Source organism: Dromiciops gliroides, chromosome 3, assembly GCF_019393635.1.
Source record: "Dromiciops gliroides isolate mDroGli1 chromosome 3, mDroGli1.pri, whole genome shotgun sequence".
In the NCBI taxonomy this organism is placed as follows: Eukaryota; Metazoa; Chordata; class Mammalia; order Microbiotheria; family Microbiotheriidae; genus Dromiciops; species Dromiciops gliroides.
The window spans coordinates 125,099,543-125,120,664 of NC_057863.1; the positions used below are offsets into that span (position 1 = coordinate 125,099,543).

General features: G+C 37.4%; 1 protein-coding gene across 3 annotated transcripts; it reads right to left on the reverse strand.

The window, feature by feature from the left end:
• Nucleotides 1-4,384: 4,384 nt before the first annotated feature.
• COMMD6 (COMM domain containing 6) lies at nt 4,385-20,216 on the reverse strand. 3 transcript variants are annotated; one of them, XM_043997231.1, is made up of 4 exons: nt 19,975-20,206; nt 19,869-19,880; nt 9,217-9,369; nt 4,385-7,196 (listed from the first exon to the last, which is right to left on the reverse strand). In XM_043997231.1, exons 1-4 carry the CDS (start codon nt 20,050-20,052, stop codon nt 7,146-7,148), a joined length of 294 nt encoding a protein of 97 aa, XP_043853166.1. In that variant the 5' UTR covers nt 20,053-20,206; the 3' UTR covers nt 4,385-7,145. The 3 variants fall into 3 exon arrangements, with proteins under 3 accessions (XP_043853166.1, XP_043853167.1, XP_043853168.1); XM_043997232.1 differs by lacking the exon at nt 19,869-19,880 and having other exon boundaries at nt 19,975-20,216; XM_043997233.1 differs by lacking the exons at nt 19,869-19,880; nt 19,975-20,206 and adding an exon at nt 10,574-10,672.
• Nucleotides 20,217-21,122: the final 906 nt, after the last annotated feature.

A 21,122-nucleotide genomic window follows, 5' to 3' on the forward strand; every position in this document is an offset into this window, starting at 1 on the left:
AACACAGGCCTTCCTCCCTACATGCTCAGTACTCCATCCTATACCATGCTGCCTTAATACCATACTGTAACTGATATTTGCATTGTCTTGTAAAGTTTGCAAAACACTTTCATGTATAATCTCATTTGATTTTCTTAAAAGCTCTATGAGGGGGCAGCTAGGTGGCGCAGTAGATAGAGCCCTGGATTCAGGAGGACTTGAGTTCAAATCCGGACTCAGACACTTGACACTTACTAGCTGTGTGACCCTGGGCAAGTCACTTAACCCCAATTGCCTCACCCAAAAAAAAAAAAAGAAAAGAAAGAAAAAAAAGCTCTATGAGGTAGGTATTACAAGTATTATCCCAGTTTATAGATAAAGAAACCCAGGCTCAGGCAAAATAAGAAACTTGCTCCTGGTCACACAGAAGGTAAGTTATCAGAGGTTCTTTTCAAACCTTGGTCTTCCTGACTTCTAGTCCAACATGCTACTTACTATATCACAGATGGTATTATTATTAAATCATGTGCAGAAGACACAAAGCTAGAAAGGATCACTAATACATTAAATGACAGAGTGGGGATTTGAAAATATCTTGACAGACAAGAATGCTGGGCCAAACCAACTAACATGAAACTTAATCGGGATAAATGGGTTCCAAAAATCATCTTTACTAGCACAATGTGGAAGGAGCATGACTATATCTCACTGAAAAAACAACATAGAGTTTTTTAGTGGACTAAGTGTAAATATGGCAGCCAGGAAAGTTAATGTAATTAACTAAGGGACAGCATCTGGGACTGGGAAAATGAGTGCTTTGCTATGTGATTATCCTTGGTTGATAACATCTAGAGTATTATGTTCAGTTCTGGAATCCACATTCTAGGATGAACAATGAGAAGCTGGAAAGTAACCAGGGAGGGCAACCAGGATAGTGAAGGGTCTCCAGTTCATGACACATGAAAGAATCCATTTGAAGGAACTAGGATGTTTAACCTGAAGAAGAGAGGACGTACGGGAACTGTGATAACAGTTGTCAACTACTTGAATGGCTGTTACAAGCAAAGTTTGGATCACCATTTGAAAGGTATTCATTTCTATTGAATAAGCATTTATAAGATACCATATGCACACACTGTTCTAGGCTCTGGGAATAAAAAAGCAAAAAGAAAAAGTCTCTGCCCTCAAAGAACTTGCATTTTATCTGGGGAAATAACATGTACTCCTCAGTATATTAATGATGTGTAAAAAATAAATACAAGGGGGCAGCTGAGTGGCACAGTGGATAAAGCCCCAGCCCTGGATTCAGGAGGACCCGAATTCAAATCCAGTCTCAGACACTTGACACTTACTAGCTGTGTGACCCTGGGCAAGTCACTTAACCCTCATTTCCCAGCAAAAAACCAAACAAACAAACAAATAAATATAAGGTAATTTGGAGGGGAGGTACTAGCAGGTAGTGAGAGGTGACTATTAGAAAAAGCCTCATGTGGCTGGAAAGGTAGGTCGAATATTTGTGATTTTAATGAGAATAAACTCTTCAGGCATTTTTCAAATACCCATTTATCGATTATTGCTATGTGAATTTCTCTACTAAAGTCTTACTTTATGTCCTATTTTGTAGTGTGATTACTTTGGGCTCTTTAGTATCTATTTAGGTCTACTAAACTCTAGTACTAAGCTGATAAGATTTGCAGTACTGCCTTCTGACATTTGAGGACCAGCATTAGTCCATCATAACTCGTACACTACTTGCTGGGGGAGGGTCCATATGGAGGAAATCACAAATACTTAAAGTGTTAAAGTAATAGGCTAATTATTCTACAACAGATTGTCTTGATTCAATTATTCTGTTGTTTTTATCTTCTATCATGGCAAGCTAATCATACTTTTTTTCTTATAAGACCTTGCTTATCACTTTCCTATTACTTATGAATAAATGAAGTCTATAACGCACATACTTATCCAACCACGAGTCAAGTTCCAAATTATTCCCAACAATAAAGTGAAAAAGTATAGTCCTTCCTATGTATCATTGCTCTCTATGCTCCATGGCTGTGACTTTCTCTGATTAGACAGTAAGAGTACTCTGAGATTGTGGGCAACTAGGTGGCACAGTGGGTAGAGCACTGGCCCTGGAGTCAGGAGTACCTGAGTTCAAATCTGGCCTCAGACACTTAACACTTACTAGCTGTGTCACCCTGGGCAAGTCACTTAACCCCAATTGCCTCACTAAAAAAAATAAATAAATAAATAAAAAGAGTACTCTGAGATCCCTCTGGCTACATGTGCCATTCTTGGCTCTGGGTCTGAGACATTGCTCATGTGCTTTCCTCAAGGATGCTATAAAATCCAAATGTCCATAGATGAGTCTGCAAAATAGTGCCTTTATGTCTGTGCTAAGAAAAAAATAAAAATGGTTTTCTTCCTATGATTAGTGTTCTTGGCCTTAGGGGAAGAGGAAGTAAAGAACAACTATGACATAAGATATAACAGGTCACTCTTCCCTACCTTGGGCCATCTCTCCCACTCCTCCAAAAATCCAAAGAAATTTAGGCTTTTTTGTGCTATTGTGTCATCATATTAGTTATTATTATATGTCAGGAGGAAAAATCTTGCTTTTAATTTCCTCCATTAAATCATCTTCAGTCATCTTTTTTCTCCCTCTTGAAATCCACAGCTGATGGAAATGGGACTAAACAAAAGCATTGATTTCTTTGTTTTTGACTTCTTAGACCAACTCCCTAGATCATCACAGATATGGAATTGAAAATCCTTCTACATGGCAGCATCTCCCCTCCCTCCAAACTTACATCAAATGTTTCTTTCATTACACATATTAAACTTTTTTTCCTTTAAAGAGTCCCCAAATTTGGATATTGCCCATATGGTTTTGTTTTTTGTGGGACAATGCGGGTTAAGTGACTTGCCCAGGGTCACACAGCTAGTAAGTGTCAAGTGTCTGAGGCCGGATTTGAACTCAGGTCCTCCTGAATCCAGGGCTGGTGCTTTATCCACTGCCCCACCTAGCTGCCCCCTGCCCATATGTTCTTTGCCTTTTTATGGGTGTGGGTGTGGGGCAATGAGGGATAAGTGACTTGCCCAGGGTCACACAGCTAGTGTCAAGTGTCCGAGGTCAGATTTGAACTCAGGTGCTCCTCAATCCAGGGCTGGTGCTTTATCCACTGTGCCACCTAGCTACCCCTTACAGTAGAGGATTTAAATGCCTTTCCCTCATGAATTTTAGAATATGGAAATCATTAAAATTTTTAATAATAGCTAATATTTAAATACCATCTCGAGATTTGCAAAGAGCCTTACAAATAATAATTTATGTGATAGAACTGTAATATATGTATAATAAATATATATAAACATAACCACTTGATGACTAAAAAAATGATAATCTGCTAATGTATTTGTAATCCAAAATAAGGCAAACCAAATTCAGTTTGACCAAGATGTATAATTTATTACCATTCAGTAACTTCCCTATAGACAATAGTATCTTTGAAATATGGCCATATGCTATATAAATTGCTCTGACCAACATCATTCAGAAGTACATTAGGGGGCAGCTAGATGGCACAGTGGATAAAGCACCGGCCCTGGAGTCAGGAGTACCTGAGTTCAAATCCGGCCTCAGACACTTAACACTTACTAGCTGTGTGACCCTAGGCAAGTCACTTAACCCCAATTGCCTCACTAAAAAAAAAAACACAAAACAAAACAAGAAGTACATTAGGGGCAGCTAGGTGGCACAGTAGATAGAGCAGTGGCCCTAGAGTCAGGAGGACCTGAGTTTAAATCTGGCCCAAGACTCTTGACACTTACTAGCTGTGTGACCCTGGGCAAGTCACTTAACCCCAAATGCCTCATCAAAAAAAAAAGTACAACATTAATATAAATCCCAATAAAACCATCATTCAACTAATCATCCAAGCTATAAATTCTGTAACTTGGATAACCAGAAATGGTCCAAGCTAATATGGAAGACCCAGAGTAGGACTCACTCTTGTGAGTATCAGTCTCCTTAGTATTGCCATTCTGCTTACTGTACAGGGAGACTGGGGAATGACAGGTATTTATTAAGGGCCTACAATGTGCCAGGTACTGTACTAAGTACCTTACAAACAATAGCTCTTTTGATATGCATTGTCATAAATATCGTTTGCATGAACTATAAATTAAGAGGATGCCTATCAAATTATGGTACATGAATGTAATATATTATTGTGCCATAACAAAGGATGGAAGGGAAAGATTAAGTGAAACCTGGGAAGATCCAGATGAACTGATGCTGAATGAAGTGAAAAGAATCAGGAGAACAATTTATACAATAACAAAGCAAAGGAAGAAAGTTCAGAGGGAGACACAAATAAGCAGGACAACTTTGAAACTGGTATGTTGAATTTATTATAAATTTAAAGAAAAAGCTGTACATAATGGAAACTCATGGTTTTTTTACAATCTCTTTCTGTTCTTCTTTGTATATGAAAATTTCTTTTTTTGGCATTTGTCAAGTTTGGAAAATTTAAATTATTTTTAAACTATTGGCCTTACAGAAATAACTGTTCCTGTAATCTTGCCTAAAGTCATTAAGTAGGTCATGACTACATACATTTTTAAGAACAACAGATGAAATACACAAAAAACTTATTAGTCAATAATGTCATTTTTCTTAGATAAGATATAATTTATAACAATAACTTTTTGGTAATTTTTTTAATTTCCGAATTTCTTAATGAATCCCAGTTGGTAAATTTGAGCAGTGTAGCATGAAGACTAAAGTTCAAAGTTGGTTTTGAAGCTGCATTCTTGAGGTTATTACAGTTCATTCTTGCATTTCGATACTCCCTACCACTCCTACTGAAACACTCTAGGCCAAGGCCCTCATTATCCTTTGCCTGGATTGCTGTAATAGTCTCCTATGCTCTCCCTGTCTGTAGTCTCTCCCATTTCCAACCCATTACATTTCTGCCAGAAATAGTTCTTGATTCAGAGGTTTTATGATTCAAATGAACAAGTTTAATAACATCATTCCCTCGTTAAAAAATCTTAAATGGCTTCTCATTGACTACGAAATAAAATTAAAACAGCTTAGTTTGGTATTGAAGACCAATCCAATCTGTTTCTAGCCATATTTCACCCTATTTACCTACATATACTCAAGTTCCAACTGAACTGAAATTATTCACAATTCCCAAACTCATCTTGACTTCTCCTATTTCAGCATACTTGCATATACCATTCTCAGGTACCCAAAATAGATTCCTTCTTCCCCCTACTCCCTCACTTCTATTTATTTAAATTATTGTTCTCCTTCAAGACCCAACTCAAATGTCACCAATTCCATGGATGTGAGAAATGTGGAAGTAGAAGTGGCAAAATGGCATCTGACTGGATTCTAAGAGGAATCACTTTTCAGGTGGAAAGATCAAGTATTTTGCCACCAACTTAAGGCAAGAATAGTTTCATTAAAAGACATACAGGGGCAGCTAGGTGGCGCAGTGGATAAAGCACCTGCCTTGGATTCAGGAGGACCTGAGTTCAAATCTGGCCTCAGACACTTAACAGTTACTAGTTGTGTGACCCTGGGCAAGTCACTTAACCCCAATTGCCTCACCAAAAAAAAAAAAAAAAAGACATACAGCTTTTTTTTTGGGGGGGGGGGGTCAGGTCTTCAAATGTTTTCAAATCTGTGGCAAAAATGTTTTCCATGCTATCACTTGAAAACAGAATGATCCTACTATGCTCCTTTTTGAAAACACCAGTAGATGTAAAGTTTTGGTTCCTAGAAATAAATGTGTCTCCTTTGCTTTTTCTATCACATAAAGTTTAAGTTTAGGAAAACTATTCAATGGCATAACAAGAGTAATTCAGGTTTTCTTGTGACAACATTTTAGAGGTAGAAGGGAACTTAAAGATTTGGTCCAACCCTCTAATTTTACAAATTAAGGAAAAAAGAGAAAGACTGCATGACTTACCCTAAGAAGTAATTTAGCGGCAGAATGAAGATCAGAGTCCAAATCTCCTGTCAGTTTACATATATTCCTAATATATAAACCACAGTAGTGTGGTCCAGTGAAAAGAGTCCTGGATTTCGAGTCAGAGGACCTAGGTTCAAATTTTGGCTTCCTCAGATCCTATCAATGTGACTGTGCAAATTACAAATTCTCTGGGACTCAAATGGACTAGTTTAAACTAGTTGATTTCAAAAATCCTTTCCATTTTTAAATCTATAATCCTATCATTAAGGTATAAAGTAAAAATTCATACGCATTTAGAATACAAATACCCTTGCTGGGTAACACTTCCAAAACAATACCATTTCTTAACTATGAAATCTTGCAGAGATACTTACTGAAATTTGCTACAGAATTCACTGGCAGTTATTTCTGTGTAACTTCCTAACACCATTTCTGCTCAATTCACATCAGTAAGATAATGCATTAAAAAAAATTTTTGTCTCCAAGGCAAAAAACTTAGAATGCTTTGCATAGGTTGGTCTAGATCCTAGCTTCTTAAACTGTGTTTTGTGACCCCATACAAGGTCATGTAACTGAATGTGGGGGTGAAGAAAAATTTGGCAACAGGTTATGTATATCTATTTTATATGCTTGTATACCCGGGGTCACATAAAAATTTCTCAGGCAAAAAAGGGTCAAGAGTGGAAAAAGTTTAAGAAGCCCTGTTCTAGATAGAGGAGGACATATACTTTCTGCTTATGCCACAATCCTAGGATAGCTCTGTCCAGCTTCTAATATGTTGATAGCCTCATAGACTTATATTTTGATCAAGTTATTCTTTGAACCTGAACATCTTAAATAAGTTAATTTTTTCTATCCTCTCTTATATCGCCAAATGTTTCACTAATGCTATAAATTATTGCATGTTCTATTGAATTATCTTATTTAAAATTCTTTGTTTTGGCAGGTTTATTTGTAATTGTCAATACTACATTTATTTAGGTTATATAAAATTCTGGGACAATCTAATAAATGAATAAAGATTAAAATAACAGTATTATCTTACCCTATGAAGATGACAAAGAAATTACATTTTCATTTGACAAATAACATTTAATCATTATGCAATTGTACTTACATCAAATGACACATTATCTTACAAAGGTTACAGAGATTTAGCAACAAAGTAAGCAGCTCTTACACAGTTTCAATAACAGCAGCCATTTCTTTGAACTGCTTGAAGAAATACTGGAAGGCAAAAAAAGAGAAAATAATGTTCAATTTGTATTCATTCATATTCAAGTTGTTTTGTAAAATTTAACTGGAGTTTTTTAAAATGTCAAACTTCGATATGGATTTAAATTTATACAACATCATTAGGCTAAATCTGAAATTTAAGTGAGTTCTGCTTGCCTAGTTAGTTTAATAACATGTTAAAATTTTATTTTCTGAAGAGATTTAACCTACACTTGAATTAAAGGGCATACAAAAGCACAATTTACTATTTTAATTCAAGGATTAGCTCTTTTTTTAAGAGGTCAGTATTAATAATGCTATATATTTTTGTTTTGTTTTGTTTTGGCAGGGCAATGAGGGTTAAGTGACTTGCCCAAGGTCACACAGCTAGTAAGTGTCAAGTGTCTGAGGCCAGATTTGAACTCTGGTCCTCCTGAATCCAGGGCCAGTGCTTTATCCACTGTGCTACCTAGCTACCCGTGTAATGCTATATTTTTGACAAGGGTCTCTTTGTTTTGAAATGGGACTCTAAAATAACACCCTACCATTACAAAAGTGGTTTATAATAAGTAATTAAAGTGGCATTAGAGATAACATGAAAAATTTTTTGAAAATAAACCCAGGGAATAATTTTTCTTAGTTTGATTTGTAGTTAGTCATTCTCTACGTGAGTGATTATTTTAATTGTTTTCCTTAGAATTCCTGAAAGATTTACAAAAATATATGCAATATCAGCAAATGTTGCTGGGATGTGGTCTTTGCATTTACCAAATGGAATTTTAGAAATTAAATCTTAAAGACCAGTGGTAAAGTAAAAAAATAAAGCCACCAAATCAGTTAAATGTTATGGGGCATTGACTACAAACTCTTTTTGAAAGCATATCTCAGATATAAAGAGTACATTCACACAAGTATCTGCTATAAAACCACTCAGATTTTGATGCATCAAATTGGCACAGGCTGTCAGGAAAATGCTAAGTTAATACAATATGAGGCTTGTTAATATGAATATATGGATCACTTGGATTTGATGGAAGTACCTTATTATCCAAAAGTATTTTTTATGAAACCCTGGGTTAATAGGAGCAAATTGCCCTTCAACTGAACTCCAAACTGAACCCAGATAAAAGTGATAAAGTCCCTACCTGGTGACTTCTTTCCTTAGGATAGTAAGTCCCTATCTTATGGGGAAATCTGGGAGTCCTCATCCTTGCCAAACCCTTTTTTGGAATCCTGTAATCTTATCATGATGCTTCAGTATTTCCTCCATACTTGTTATAACTGAAATTGTTAAACTGCTTTTGCCTCTGGGTTGGATTTATTGTACTACTGAAACTGTTAACACTCTATAACCCATGAACAAAAAAAAACCTTATATACCCTCAGAAGAGGCAGTCCCTGAGCCCTTTTGGGAAGGGTCTCCACATGATCATGGTTCTTTCTTCTTGGGACAAAATAAATTGTTACTATGTTTTTCCTATCCATTTTCTGAAAGGTACCTACTTCTGGTAGGAGAGGCAGAAATAGCCTTCTCTGATCTGGGTAAACAAATTGCAGGAGATATTATTGATGTCTCTGACCTGTTTATTATCTTGTAGGAGGATGGGTATTAAAACTATATTTTAATTTTTCAACAAGCTAAATTGAATTCTGCTTAGATTTCCTGCAGATTAGCCTTCATAGGGTACAAATCAAACTAAGAAAAATTATTCCCTGGGTTTATTTTCAAAATGAATAATGATTAAATATATACATAAAAAATGAAGGCTTTTGAAATTTTGGCCAGATGTTAAAGTTCAATTAAGACTGCTTTCATACAGAACATTAAAGTAAACATATTTTGACAAATCTCTAGATAAATTTCTATATATTAATAAATTAAAGATATTTTAATTAATACTTTAAAATAATAAACATTTACATATTTTAAAATAAAAACCAAGCTTCCCTTTTAATGAAAAAACAAACAATCCTGTTTTTTTTTAAAGCAACAACATTCTAGAAGAAAATTCAAATTAATTCAGTGACAAACCTGAAATTGTGGAATTGTCATTTCAAAGGACTTGTTCGTAATCTGGCCTGACTGATCTGCCACTTTTAGTGTCACTGCAACATAAGGAGATTTAAGAGATCTGCAACTGTCTGAGCTCACTGCCATACCCATTTTCCACTGAAGATCTAGAAGCTGTAACAAAAACAAGTACATAGTATCAACAAGATTGTTTTGAATACACAAAGTTGCTTAATTCTATTTCTCCCACACCAACCTTTAGTTTCAACTCAATATTTATAAATATGGGAAAATCAGCCAATTAATAAACTTAACATTTTACATTATGTAAACATTTATACTCAAGAATACTACTCTCTTTTTGATCTAGGAAAAATATTAAATTAGATAAATTCAATTTATAAGCTCCAAAATGCAGAATTATCATTTCAAAGAACTTACTTGTTTTAAAGCTTTTTCTCTTAATTTTCTCTCCCTAATTTAAGGCTAAAGAGAATGATGTTCAAATCAAAGGAAACATCTAGAGAGAAGTGTTGAGCAACATAACTGAGAATCATTGACATTTTTTGAGCTAGAAGAAACCTTAGTGGATACCTAGCCCAGTCCCTTCATTTTACAGCTGAGGACACCAAGTTCTCCAGAAGAGAAATGTCTTGTCTAAGAGATGCAATGAGTTAGTAGCAGAGCTGGGATTCTTCAACAACAATGTTGTCAAAATCACACAGAGCAATAGACACACAAAAGCCTTTAGATGTTGTATTGGTGACTGAGGTGGGAGAAAGGAATAGCCTGGCTACTTTCCCTAATTTGAGCTTTAATTTTGCTTATGTACTTGAAGCACTTGCCAAGCACTTCCCTCCTCCCACTTAGGCCCCATAATGGGGAAAAGAATAGATAGTTCTAAATCCCTCTTCATAAAGAAAGTCTCATTCTTTACAAAATTTCTAACAATATAGTTCAATGTTCCCATAGTTTGCAGCAGGCCAGGGTAAACTACAACTCTTTTGCTTGGCTCCATCCAGACAGGCTTTTATGTGCAAAAGGCTCTGCTTGATCTATAGATGAGCACTATTTCTGCATAAAAAGAGGGAGAAGTCCTTTTCTGGGAAGAAAGGTGTGGGAGGATTCAGTCCACTAGCTGCCCGTTTGTGTCAGAGGCAATCTGAGTCAAAGCTACTGCTAAAGTCCTGGGTCCTACTCCAAGTCTACTCATTGTGGTTTATGTGAACTTTAAAAAAAAAAAAAGAATATAAGTGTCATACTTGTTAGAACAATGGTCATACTATCATCCCCAAGTACCAAACTAAGATAGCACTTTATCTCCCATGATATAATCCTGTTACATGTTGTAATACAATTATTTGTTGCTATGTCTTACCTCAATTGCAATACTCTAAGCTCCATAAGGGCTGGCGCTATTTATCTCTGTGCATCCACAACACCTGGGAGATAAAAATGCCTTCCACATAGAAAGCAGATGTCCATTAAATATTTGTTGCATGAACTGACACCAAAAACATACCACAGATGAGCTGTGGTAGTTGCTGATGACAATGTTGACAACAAAAGTTTAAGGCTAATCTGTTAAACAATTCAATTCAGGGGGCAGCTAGATGGTACAGTGGATAAAGCACCAGCCCCGGGTTCAGGAGGACCTGAGTTCAAATCCAGCTTCAGACAACTGACACTTAACTAGATGTGTGACCCTGGGCAAGTCACTTAACCCTCAGTGCCCCACAAACAACAATAAGAACAACAATTCAAATAACACTTCATCTATTATGTTCATAGCACTAGAGACCAAATAGATGGGACTTATGGTCTGTACGCAATAAGCTTATCATTTAATTAGAAAAAGGACAATTAACTACAGTATTAAAGCTATCCAACAGGTGTTTAGATATACAACATCAGAACTATTGATAGAAGTTGAGTAGAAAGTCATCTACAAAGAGATGATAATTGAAACAATAGGAATGGATGAGATCCCCAAAGGAAAAAGTGTAGACAAAGAAGAGAAGCAGGTTGAGGGAATGTCCACTGTATTTAAGGGGTAGGAGAAAGATGAAAAGCTAGGAAAAAAAGATAGAGAAGAAACAATCATAGAAAAAAATTCAAAGAGTACAATGTCATGGAAGACAAAAGATATGACAATCTTCCACGGCGTCAAATGCTACAGAGACCATGGAAAATGAAGACACAAAGAGAGATTGCTGGATTTGGTGATAATGATGGCAATACTTTTCTTGGAGAGAGGAGATTCTTATTAGCTTATGTCATAGGGCTCTAGAGTTATAAGGGGGCTTTAGAGACACCCTCATTTGACAGATGAGGAAATAATCCTAGAGAGGTGACTTTCCCAGTCATTTAGTGCATTCTGGAAAGCAACCAATGTTTATGGATCACCTACTATAGAGAAGACAGTGTGCTAAGCACTATGGGAGATAAAAGTTTAAGATGTGTCTTTTTCCCCCACTCCCAAAGGAACTTATAATGTAATTAAACATATGATAACATATATAAAAATATATGTGAAAAGGTAGAAAATTAGGAATACAAATAATGAATAATATCGATCTGAAAGAGGCCTTAGAGGCCATCTAGTCCAACCTTCTCCTTTTATAGATGAGGTAACAAAGGCCCCATGAAGTTAAGTGACTTGCCCAAGGTCATAAAGGTAGTATCAGAGGTGAGATTTTAACCCAAATTCTTGGACTTCACAGTCGGTGACTTTTCCATTACATCATAATGCTGCCAATAGTTTGGTATGTGGATAGGCATAAGGAAAAGAACGGAGGCATCAATGTTTAAAGCCTATCAGCAGGCCTCAGAATAAAGACTAGTCTTTCTTAAATAGAGAATTCATTTAGGTATAAGGTTAATAAAGGAGACTATATTTTGAGCATGCAGCCTTATAAGTGTGGTTAAATTAAGTGGGGCACAACAGTTCTCAACCTTGGATCATGGCTACACCAACATGTCAGTGCATGGGTTCAGGTAGGGTTGGGAATTCAGAGTTGCCAAAAATTCTTGGAGAGACAGATTGAATCAGATAATTATCTCCCTACTATTTCCTATATATTGCCACCTGATTAAGTAATGATTTTCTGGGTTGAACCTTCCCTGCTCCAAATGGGTTTCTACACATTTACACATGTTTCAATCCTTCTCTAGCTGGGATACAAGTTGGGGCCATATTGTGAAACCCCTTAAATGCCATTCTAAGAAACCTTTTACCATTTGGCAATGGAGACACATTGAACTGGACAAAAACTAGGTTTTTAAACCAGGGAATGACATTACAAAGGCAGTGTGTGGGGAAGATCAACTGAGTAACAATGTACAGTATAACAATAATAACTTGCATTTATGTAGCATGACTTTAAGGTTTATAAAATACTTTATTAATAAACATATTGGAGGGAGATATGATTGGAGACATGACCAGTTAGATGACTATGCTAATAGTCCTGACTTCAGGTAATAAGGGCCAAATTAGGGTATGTATGAGAAATGACTAATGTCAAGGTTTATACAATCAGGATGGGAGATTTAAAGCTGGAAGAGACCTTAGGGACATCTGGCATAATTCCTTCATTTTACAGATGAGAAAATGGAGGTCCAGAGATGTTAAATAAGTCAAAGACCATGTAAGTGGTAGGGCCAGGACTTGAACTCATGTCCTGACTCTACATATAACACTTCCTATTTCATCATTTTACTTCTCAAGTCACATGGATGGAAAGTTAACTGGTTAGGGGCAGCTAGGTGGTACAGTGGATAGAGCACTGGCCCTGGAGTCAGGAGGACCTGAGTTCAAATCTGGCCTCAGACACTTAACACTTACTGGCTGTGTGACCCTGGGCAAGTCACTTAACTCCAATTGCCTCACAAAAAACAAAACAAAACAACCCAAAACCAAAACAGAACAAAACAAAAAGTCAATATTTAGGGGCAGCTAGGTGGCATAGTGGATAAAGGACTGGCCTTGGATTCAGGAGTACCTGAGTTCAAATCTGGCCTCAGACACTTGACACTTACTAGCTGTGTGACCCTGGGCAAGTCACTTAACCCCTATTGCCCTAACCCCCGCGCCCCCCCAAAAGAAACTGGTGTGAAAGTTTACTGGTTGGATTAATAGTTCACATTATACACCAAGATACTAGCTCCAAATGGCTACATAACCTATATTTAAAGGAAACATTATAAACAAATTAGAGGAGTAAAGAAGAAATTTCCTTTCAGATCTATGGACAGAAAAATAAGTCATGAAGAAACAAGTGAGAGGATCATACAAGGTGAAACTGACAGTTTTGACTACACAAAAATTTTTTACAAACACATTTAATGCACTAAAAATTAGAAGCAAAAAATAAGTGGGGGAAAAAATCTTTGTAACAAGTTTCTCTGATAAAGGTCTCATTTCCGAGATATAAAAGGAACTGATTCAAACTTATAAGCCTAAACACCATTCCCCAACAGATAAATGACCAAAGGATATGAATGGGTCATTTCAGAGGAAGATATCCAAACTATGAACAAAATGAAAAATGCTCTAAATCACTAACATGGATATGCAAATTAAAGCAACTGTTAAAGTCTTCAAAAGTAAAGATGACAGAAAAAAAATGACAGATGTTGGAGGGGCTATGGGAAAGTGGGTACCTAGTGTGCTGTTAGTGTAGCTATTAATTGGTCAAGTCATTATGAAATGCAATTGATAACTATGTCTACAGTTACCAAACTGGGCATTCCCTATGACCCTGCTGTACTTACAGCCCTAAGAACTCAAAAAAAAGAGGAAAAGGATCTATATGTACAATATTATTCATAGAAGCTTTTTTATGATAGCTCCTCAGACTGCAAACTAAAGAGGTATCGTTGTATTGGGGAATGGCTAAACAAATTGTGGTATATTAATGTAATGGGATGTTATTGTGTTTTATAAGAAATTACAAAACAATTTCAGAGGAAACTGAGATCTTTATTAACTGATGCAAAGTGAACAAAACTAGAAAAATTTATAAAATGATAATATGAAAAGTAGCTTTGAAACACTTTAGAATTGAGATTAATACAATGATAAGTCACAAGTCACAAGTCCAAAAGAATGATAATTTTAAAAGCCAGAGAGATACCCTTTGACCCAGAAATACCACTTTTGGGTCTTTTTCCGAAAAAGATCATGGAAAAGGGAAAAGGACCCACATGTACAAAAATATTTATAGCGGCTCTTTTTGTGGTGGCAAGAAATTGGAAGTTGAGGGGATGCCCATCAATTGGGGAATGGCTGGACAAGTTGTAGTATATGAATGTAATGGAATACTATTGTGCTGTAAGAAATGATGAGCAGGAGTTCAGAGAAACCTGGAGAGTCTTGCATAGGCTGATGATGAGTGAGATGAGCAGAACCAGGAGAACATTGTGCACAGTATCACCAACACTGTGTGCTGATCAACTGTGATAGACTAGATTCTCTTCAACAATCCAATGGTACAAGAAAGTTCCAAAGGACTCATGAAGAAAAAGGCTCTCCAAACCCAGAAAAAAAAAAAAAAGAAAGAAAGAAACTGTGGAATATGGACATTGATTGGACCATACTATCTCTTTTGTTTTTGGTGCTGTTATTTTTCTTTTTTGAGGTTTTTCCTTCTTGCTCTGATTCTTCTTGTATAACATGACTAATGCAGAAATATGTTTAATGTTATATATCAGATTACCTACTGTCTGGGGGAGGGGAGCAGGGAGGGGAGGGAGGGAGAAAAAATTGGAAATTGGAAATCTTATCTAAACAAAGGTTGAAAACTTAAATAAATAAATGTCAGAGAGGTGTTAAATTAAAAATGCAGAAATATGTGTATGTGTATACACATACACACAGATGCATACACATATGTATATATATTGAGACATGCTGAATGTGGGAATTTGTTTTTCCAGAATACACACACACACACACACACATTTATATTTAAGGGTCTGGTTTTCATTTTTAAAGAAATGCTCTATTAGTGGGAAAGACAAGGAAGGCATGAGAATTAAGGGAGAACAGGAAAGGCTTCATGTAGAAAGTAATATTTAACTTGGACATTAGGAGGGGCAGCTAGGTGGCGCAGTAGATAGAGCACTGGTCTTAGATTCAGGAGGACCCGAGTTCAAATCCAGCCTCAGAAACTTGACACTTATTAGCTGTGTGACCCTTGGCAAGTCACTTAATCCTCATTACGCCCACAAATATAAACAAACAAACAAACAAAAACAGAAGATATCAGGGGCAGCTAGGTGGCCCAGTGGACAAAGCACTGGCCCTGGATTCAGGAGGACCTGAATTCAAATGCAGCCTCAGACACTGACACTTACTAGCTGTGTGACCTTGGGCAAGTCACTTAACCATCACTGCCCTACAAAAACCCAAAAAACTAAAACCAAAACCAGAAGATATCATACATTAAAGTAATAAAATGTTACTGGGCTATAAGATATCATGAATGTCTTTATCCTTATGGAAAACTTAGACTCTGCCCCTAGAACAAGTCTGGACTTTGACAGGTGGGCTTTCACCTTATCTTGCTGGGACCTTGAGGCTGCTCTCAATTATCTTCCTGCCTTCCACTCCCTTCTTTCAGAACCCATTTATGTACTGTCTTTTTCCATTAGAATTTATCTTGAGGGCAGAGGCTGTAATTTTTCACTTATGTTTGTATTTCCAGTGCTCAGCACAGTTCCTCACACCTTGTAAGTACTTAATATATGCCCGATCATTGACATATGAACTGATGCAAAGAAGCAGGAAAACAATCACCAGAAAGGCCTGGAACAGTACTAAGTACTTGAGCACAACTTTTACTTATAATAAAAAGAACAGTGAATTTAGAGTTAGAAGACCTGGGTTTGATTAAATCCCAGGCATGCAACCCTAAGCAACTTACTTCCCCTCTCTGAGTCAGTTTTCTCATCTCAAAAGGAATAATACTTATACTACACTTAACTCACAAGACTGTTGTGAGGAAAGCATTTTGTAAAACTTAAAGCACCACCGAAGTGGGAATTACCATTAAAATAAGGTCTCCACCAACTTTTCTACAGTCAATATTTACCTATGGAAACATGTTTGATAAAGGGGACAGAGTAAGTTATTCTATTATCTAAGGAAAGTTGAAAAATATAGTGGAAATGGGCTCTGGACTAAGAGACTGAAAACCCAGGTCCTACTCATAACTTTGCAACAAATAAAGTAGGGGTAACTGACAAATAGTCAAGAGAGGTCTAAAGTAACACCAACCCATGCACCACAGGCAGTTTATCTGCTATCATCTTTGGTAAGCACTCTAGAAATGACTGGCCCTCAAAATAACCTTTAAGACTATGCAGCAAAATCAAAAATGTAATTGATTAGTAAAACTAAAATCCACAGCCTCTTCTAAAGTCCTATTCAATGCCTTACTGTACCTTTGGATTTTCTAAAACTATGTCAGTGAAATACAAGTTCTGGGAGGTCCTACCAACCTAGAAAGACCCTGAGTATAGGCAGGACCAGGGAAAGGTTACATATTTGTCACTTAATAAACTGTCTAGTTAATTTGGGGGAGACTTATCACTAGGAATGTTAGCCAGCATTTAAGGTAGTTTTAGGTACCCAGACTACCTTCTAAAGCTGGACAGGCTGTGATGTGTATCAGTAGAAGTAGTATCCAAAGAGAATTTAGGGACAGAAGGGACCTCAAAAGTCACTGGCCCAGCTCATTTCTGAAAAAGAATTCCATCTACAAGTACTCATTCAGTCTTGACTTGAAAACATCCTCAAGTGGCCCATTCCACATAAGAAATCACAAATCCCTGAAACACTTAAGTAAAACCCTCATTTTCCACAACAGAAAAATTATGAAAATAAATTGGTAATGCAAATGCTTATATCTTACAATCTTGCCAAAATTCCAGTAGTTTCCATTTTTAAAGTTAAGAATCTAAATCAAATCAATATTAATATACTTATTAACTAATTTAAATTTAGATACTGCTCTAATTTTTATAAAGCTCTTTTCTTCAAGTATTATCATTGCCATTTTATAAATGAAGACTGAAGCACAGAGAGAATAAATGCAGGCTAACCAGGGGCAGGGATGATTTCATTTTTTTGTCTTTGTATCCCCAAACCTTGCAGTGCTTTGGATTTGGTAAGTAAATGATAAATGCTTGTTGACTGACTGATAACTGCTACAATTTAGGTCTTCTGACTCCAAGAATAGTGCCCCTTTAAAAAAAAAAACTATTTTACATTCTTATTTTAAAATGTATAACCTTGGGGGTTCCTTTCTTCCTATAAAGTACATTATGAAAAAATAAATAAAATAATTAAAATTAGATGCTCAATACTATTTAATATCAATTATGTATTATTACATTAGCAAATTAATCTATTTATTAAAAACTCTGCAAAATCACTAGTTTTTCAATTGTCACAACCAATGGTAATTTTGACCATTGAAAGTCATTTTAGAAGTAAATTTTCTTCTTCAGAAAGGATCTTAGAAAGTAAAAGTCTAGTTTCTTCTCATTTTTAATCTAGAGGGGGAAAATTATATAATTTTTTTATATAACAGATATGCTTAATATTTAGCGCAAACTGAATTTCCTGAGCTTCATTACTCGGAAAGCAAGTAAGGGGTGACTGGAATGTGCTTTTGAAAGGAAGATTAACATGAAATTTAAAAGTAGGTGTGAAAAAATGAAGAGTAGAAAATCTATTAAATGCAAATTTCAGGACATTTTCCAAATATAGTCAATCTGTGATTATTTATTACGGTAAAGGGTTCAATAGAGTAGAAGAGATGGCCAATTTTCCTGGAATTCTTCCCATGCCATAGGGAAGAGATCATCTTATTCAATGCCTTCATTTTATAGATGAAGAAACTAAGGTTTAGAATTAAAGTGATTTATCTGTGGGTCATACTGATAATAATAGAACTGAGATTCAGTCTAGTTACTTCAAATTCAGAGCTTGTAGATAAACAGGCCTCAAACATGTAGATACTATAAGGAGTTTGGTGAATTATAATACTTTCATTATCTTCTTTTCACACTTTCCCTCAAAATAGGGTGCCTTCTTGTGACTAGCCTCTTGTGAATTTAGCTAGGTTGGTCCCTCAGAGAATAGACATGATCTGCTACTAGGCCTATATCTGATGACTTCCCAGTATGGCAGAACCTGCCAGAATTCATGAATTTATTTTCATATGTAACCTTCTAGACCAAACGGGTATGTTACTATGTAAGAAAGAAACTGGCTAAGTTGCATGGAACTCTTAGTTTTACTAGGATGTGAGATAAAGACATCAAAGGCATAAGGAAGATCACTGTCTTGCCTGTTCTGTTCCAAGTCATGCTCTCATGAGTCTCATATTAAAATGAAACAATAGAAGTACAGAAAAAACAAACAAACAACTGTGCTCTGTTGACAGGAAGCAAGAAAAACTATCAATAAATAGTAGAAAATCTGCTAAATAACATAGACAAGAAAAGACAAGTTACAAGTTACTTTCTATTATTACATATTAGAAAAAGCACACAGTAATTTCTTCCTGCATAAAAGGAGGCAGTTGAACTAGATGGTCTTCCAGTTTTCTTCCAGTTGTATATTCTGACAGCCTATGATCTGTGCAAAGAAAATTAAAAGCCACCCGACATCAAAACTCAAACACACTTAAAAAACAAAACAAAATAAAATAACCCACCTGTGTATGCCATTTCGAAGTTAAAAAAAAACACATAATGCTATGTAGAAGATTACAACCACAGGGCAAATTCCAAAACATACCAGTAAAAGGAAATAAAATTAGCATTACCTAGAGTAAAGACGGTTCAATTTTACTTAAGATTTGACATACGGGGCAGCTAGGTGGCGCAGTGGATAGAGCATCGGCCCTGGAGTCAGGAGTACCTGAGTTCAAATCTGGCCTCAGACACTTAACACTTGCTAGCTGTGTGACCCTGGGCAAGTCACTTAACCCCAATTGCCTCACCGAAAAAAAACAAAAAAAAGATTTGACATACTGTAATCCAATAGGACATTAGAGATAACCTAACAGTATTAAAGGAAGCATCATGCACTAAGAATATTAGAAGGGAACTGGGGTACTTTAATCAGAGTGGAATTCTAAATTAATTCTAAGTTATAGAGGGGAGGTTATGACAGAGATGACAGAAATTACACATTAAGGTAGGTACAAAGTGAAAGAAAGATCACAGAGGCACCTCACTGGCAACCAACAAGCCTTTACTAAGTGCTCGTACGTGCCAGGCCCTGGGCCAAGGTCTTGGGATACAAAGAAGGACAAAAATCGGGTCTACGTCCTCAAGGAGTGCACATTCTCCTGGGGGAGCCAAGGTGTGAATAACCATGTACATCCCAGACATAACGGCAGGGAGGGCGTGTGAGATAAAACGTGGAGGAAGCCAAGGCGGAGGGGGGGCGGGGGAGTATGGGGCACAGCTGGGGCAAAGTTGCAAAGGCGGGAGATGTAGTGGTGAGTGCCAAGAACCGCAAGAAAGTCCTTCCCACTGAGCTCAGGGAGACTCAAGAGAGAGGAAGAGCCGGACTCCGGGCTGGGAGGGGGCGAGAGGGGCGGGGCTAGGCGGGGAAGGGCCGAAGGGGATGGGGCAGGGAGACCACTCACCTGGTTAGTGACCTGCAAAGGAAACAAGAAATACTTTAGAAATATCCAGGCCGGATTACAGAGCCGCTCCGACCCCCGCCCGACCTCCCCCCAGCTCCAGTCTCACCTCGGATTTGGCTTCTTGCGGAGGCTGACACAACCCCTCCATAGCCGGCTCTAGGGGGCTCTGACAGCTCGTGGCCATTTCCGCTTCCGTCCCGGCTCCGGTCAGATCCAAGATGAGGGGGGAGCGCTACGTTCCATGTCAGAGGATCATTATTTTTTTTCCTGAAAAACCGCAGTGTAAGACAAGCATTGAACACTTCATATATCTGTGTGAAAAAAAAAAAAAAGACTTAGCGTCGTTCTTCCTGTAAAAAGAGGAAGAGGAGGTATTTGAATAGGGGCTCCTCCCTCTTTTCATTCTTGCGTTCCATATTAAACTTCCTACTCTGGGAAAAGAAGGCGGATCCTGCGTATGCGCACGCGCAATTTGGAGAGCCCTTGCTTGAAGACTTGTTCAGGCGCCCCCGACCCTGGGCTTATCTTCAGCTTGCCGGCCTTCGGCTGCTCCAGAGGCAGCTGCTCAGAGAAGGGGCTCGTTTCCAGGGCTCCTCTCTCCTAGCATCCTATAGCCCATGCCCAGTTCCAAAATAGAAATAGCCTGCTTTTTTCGGTTCAGTGGTTGGACCCCAGCGGTCATTTAGAGTGGACAAAGGCCACTTTTTATAGCTGAGGAAAGCCCAGAGAGGGAAATCAATTTGCCCAAGGTCAAACAGTTTGTATGTAGCAGAGGGGAGGTTTGAAGGACACACAGTGGGCAATTAAATGTTTATTGACGGAGGCAGGTGCTGTTATCGTCTCCAAACTGGGGCAGAGATAAAGTGACTTCCCCAGGGTGTCCAAGGCTGTATTTGAACTCAGGACTTCCTGACCCCGCCCCCACCTCAAAGTCAAATGCTGCAATCTAGCTGCCTCCTCAAACTCTCCTGGATGGAGATTCCAGGTTTTGGGTGACCGATCTTGAGTTGGACATCCCCAGCCTTGGTGGGGTCCCTTTGAATACAGGATGTCAGAAGTTCCTTTATAAGGTCCCCTTATAGGGGCCAACCAGCACAGGAAGAATTTCCTGCTTTGAAAAAGGTGATCACTGAACCTAAGCACTAAGATGCTTGTCCAGAATCTTTTGGAGTTTCCTGAGCCGTTCATGGGACAGTTCCTGACCTGACTAACTATGGTGAACTAGCTAGGGACAGTGACACCCAGCCTGTAGCA

Bases quoted from the DNA above. Each gene is read 5' to 3' on its own strand.
- COMMD6 (XM_043997231.1), bottom strand. From the start codon at position 20,052: ATGGCCACGAGCTGTCAGAGCCCCCTAGAGCCGGCTATGGAGGGGTTG. The intron at 7,197-9,216 runs GTTTGTCACTGA...TTTGCCTTCCAG, and splicing joins TGACAATTCCACAATTTCAG to TATTTCTTCAAGCAGTTCAA.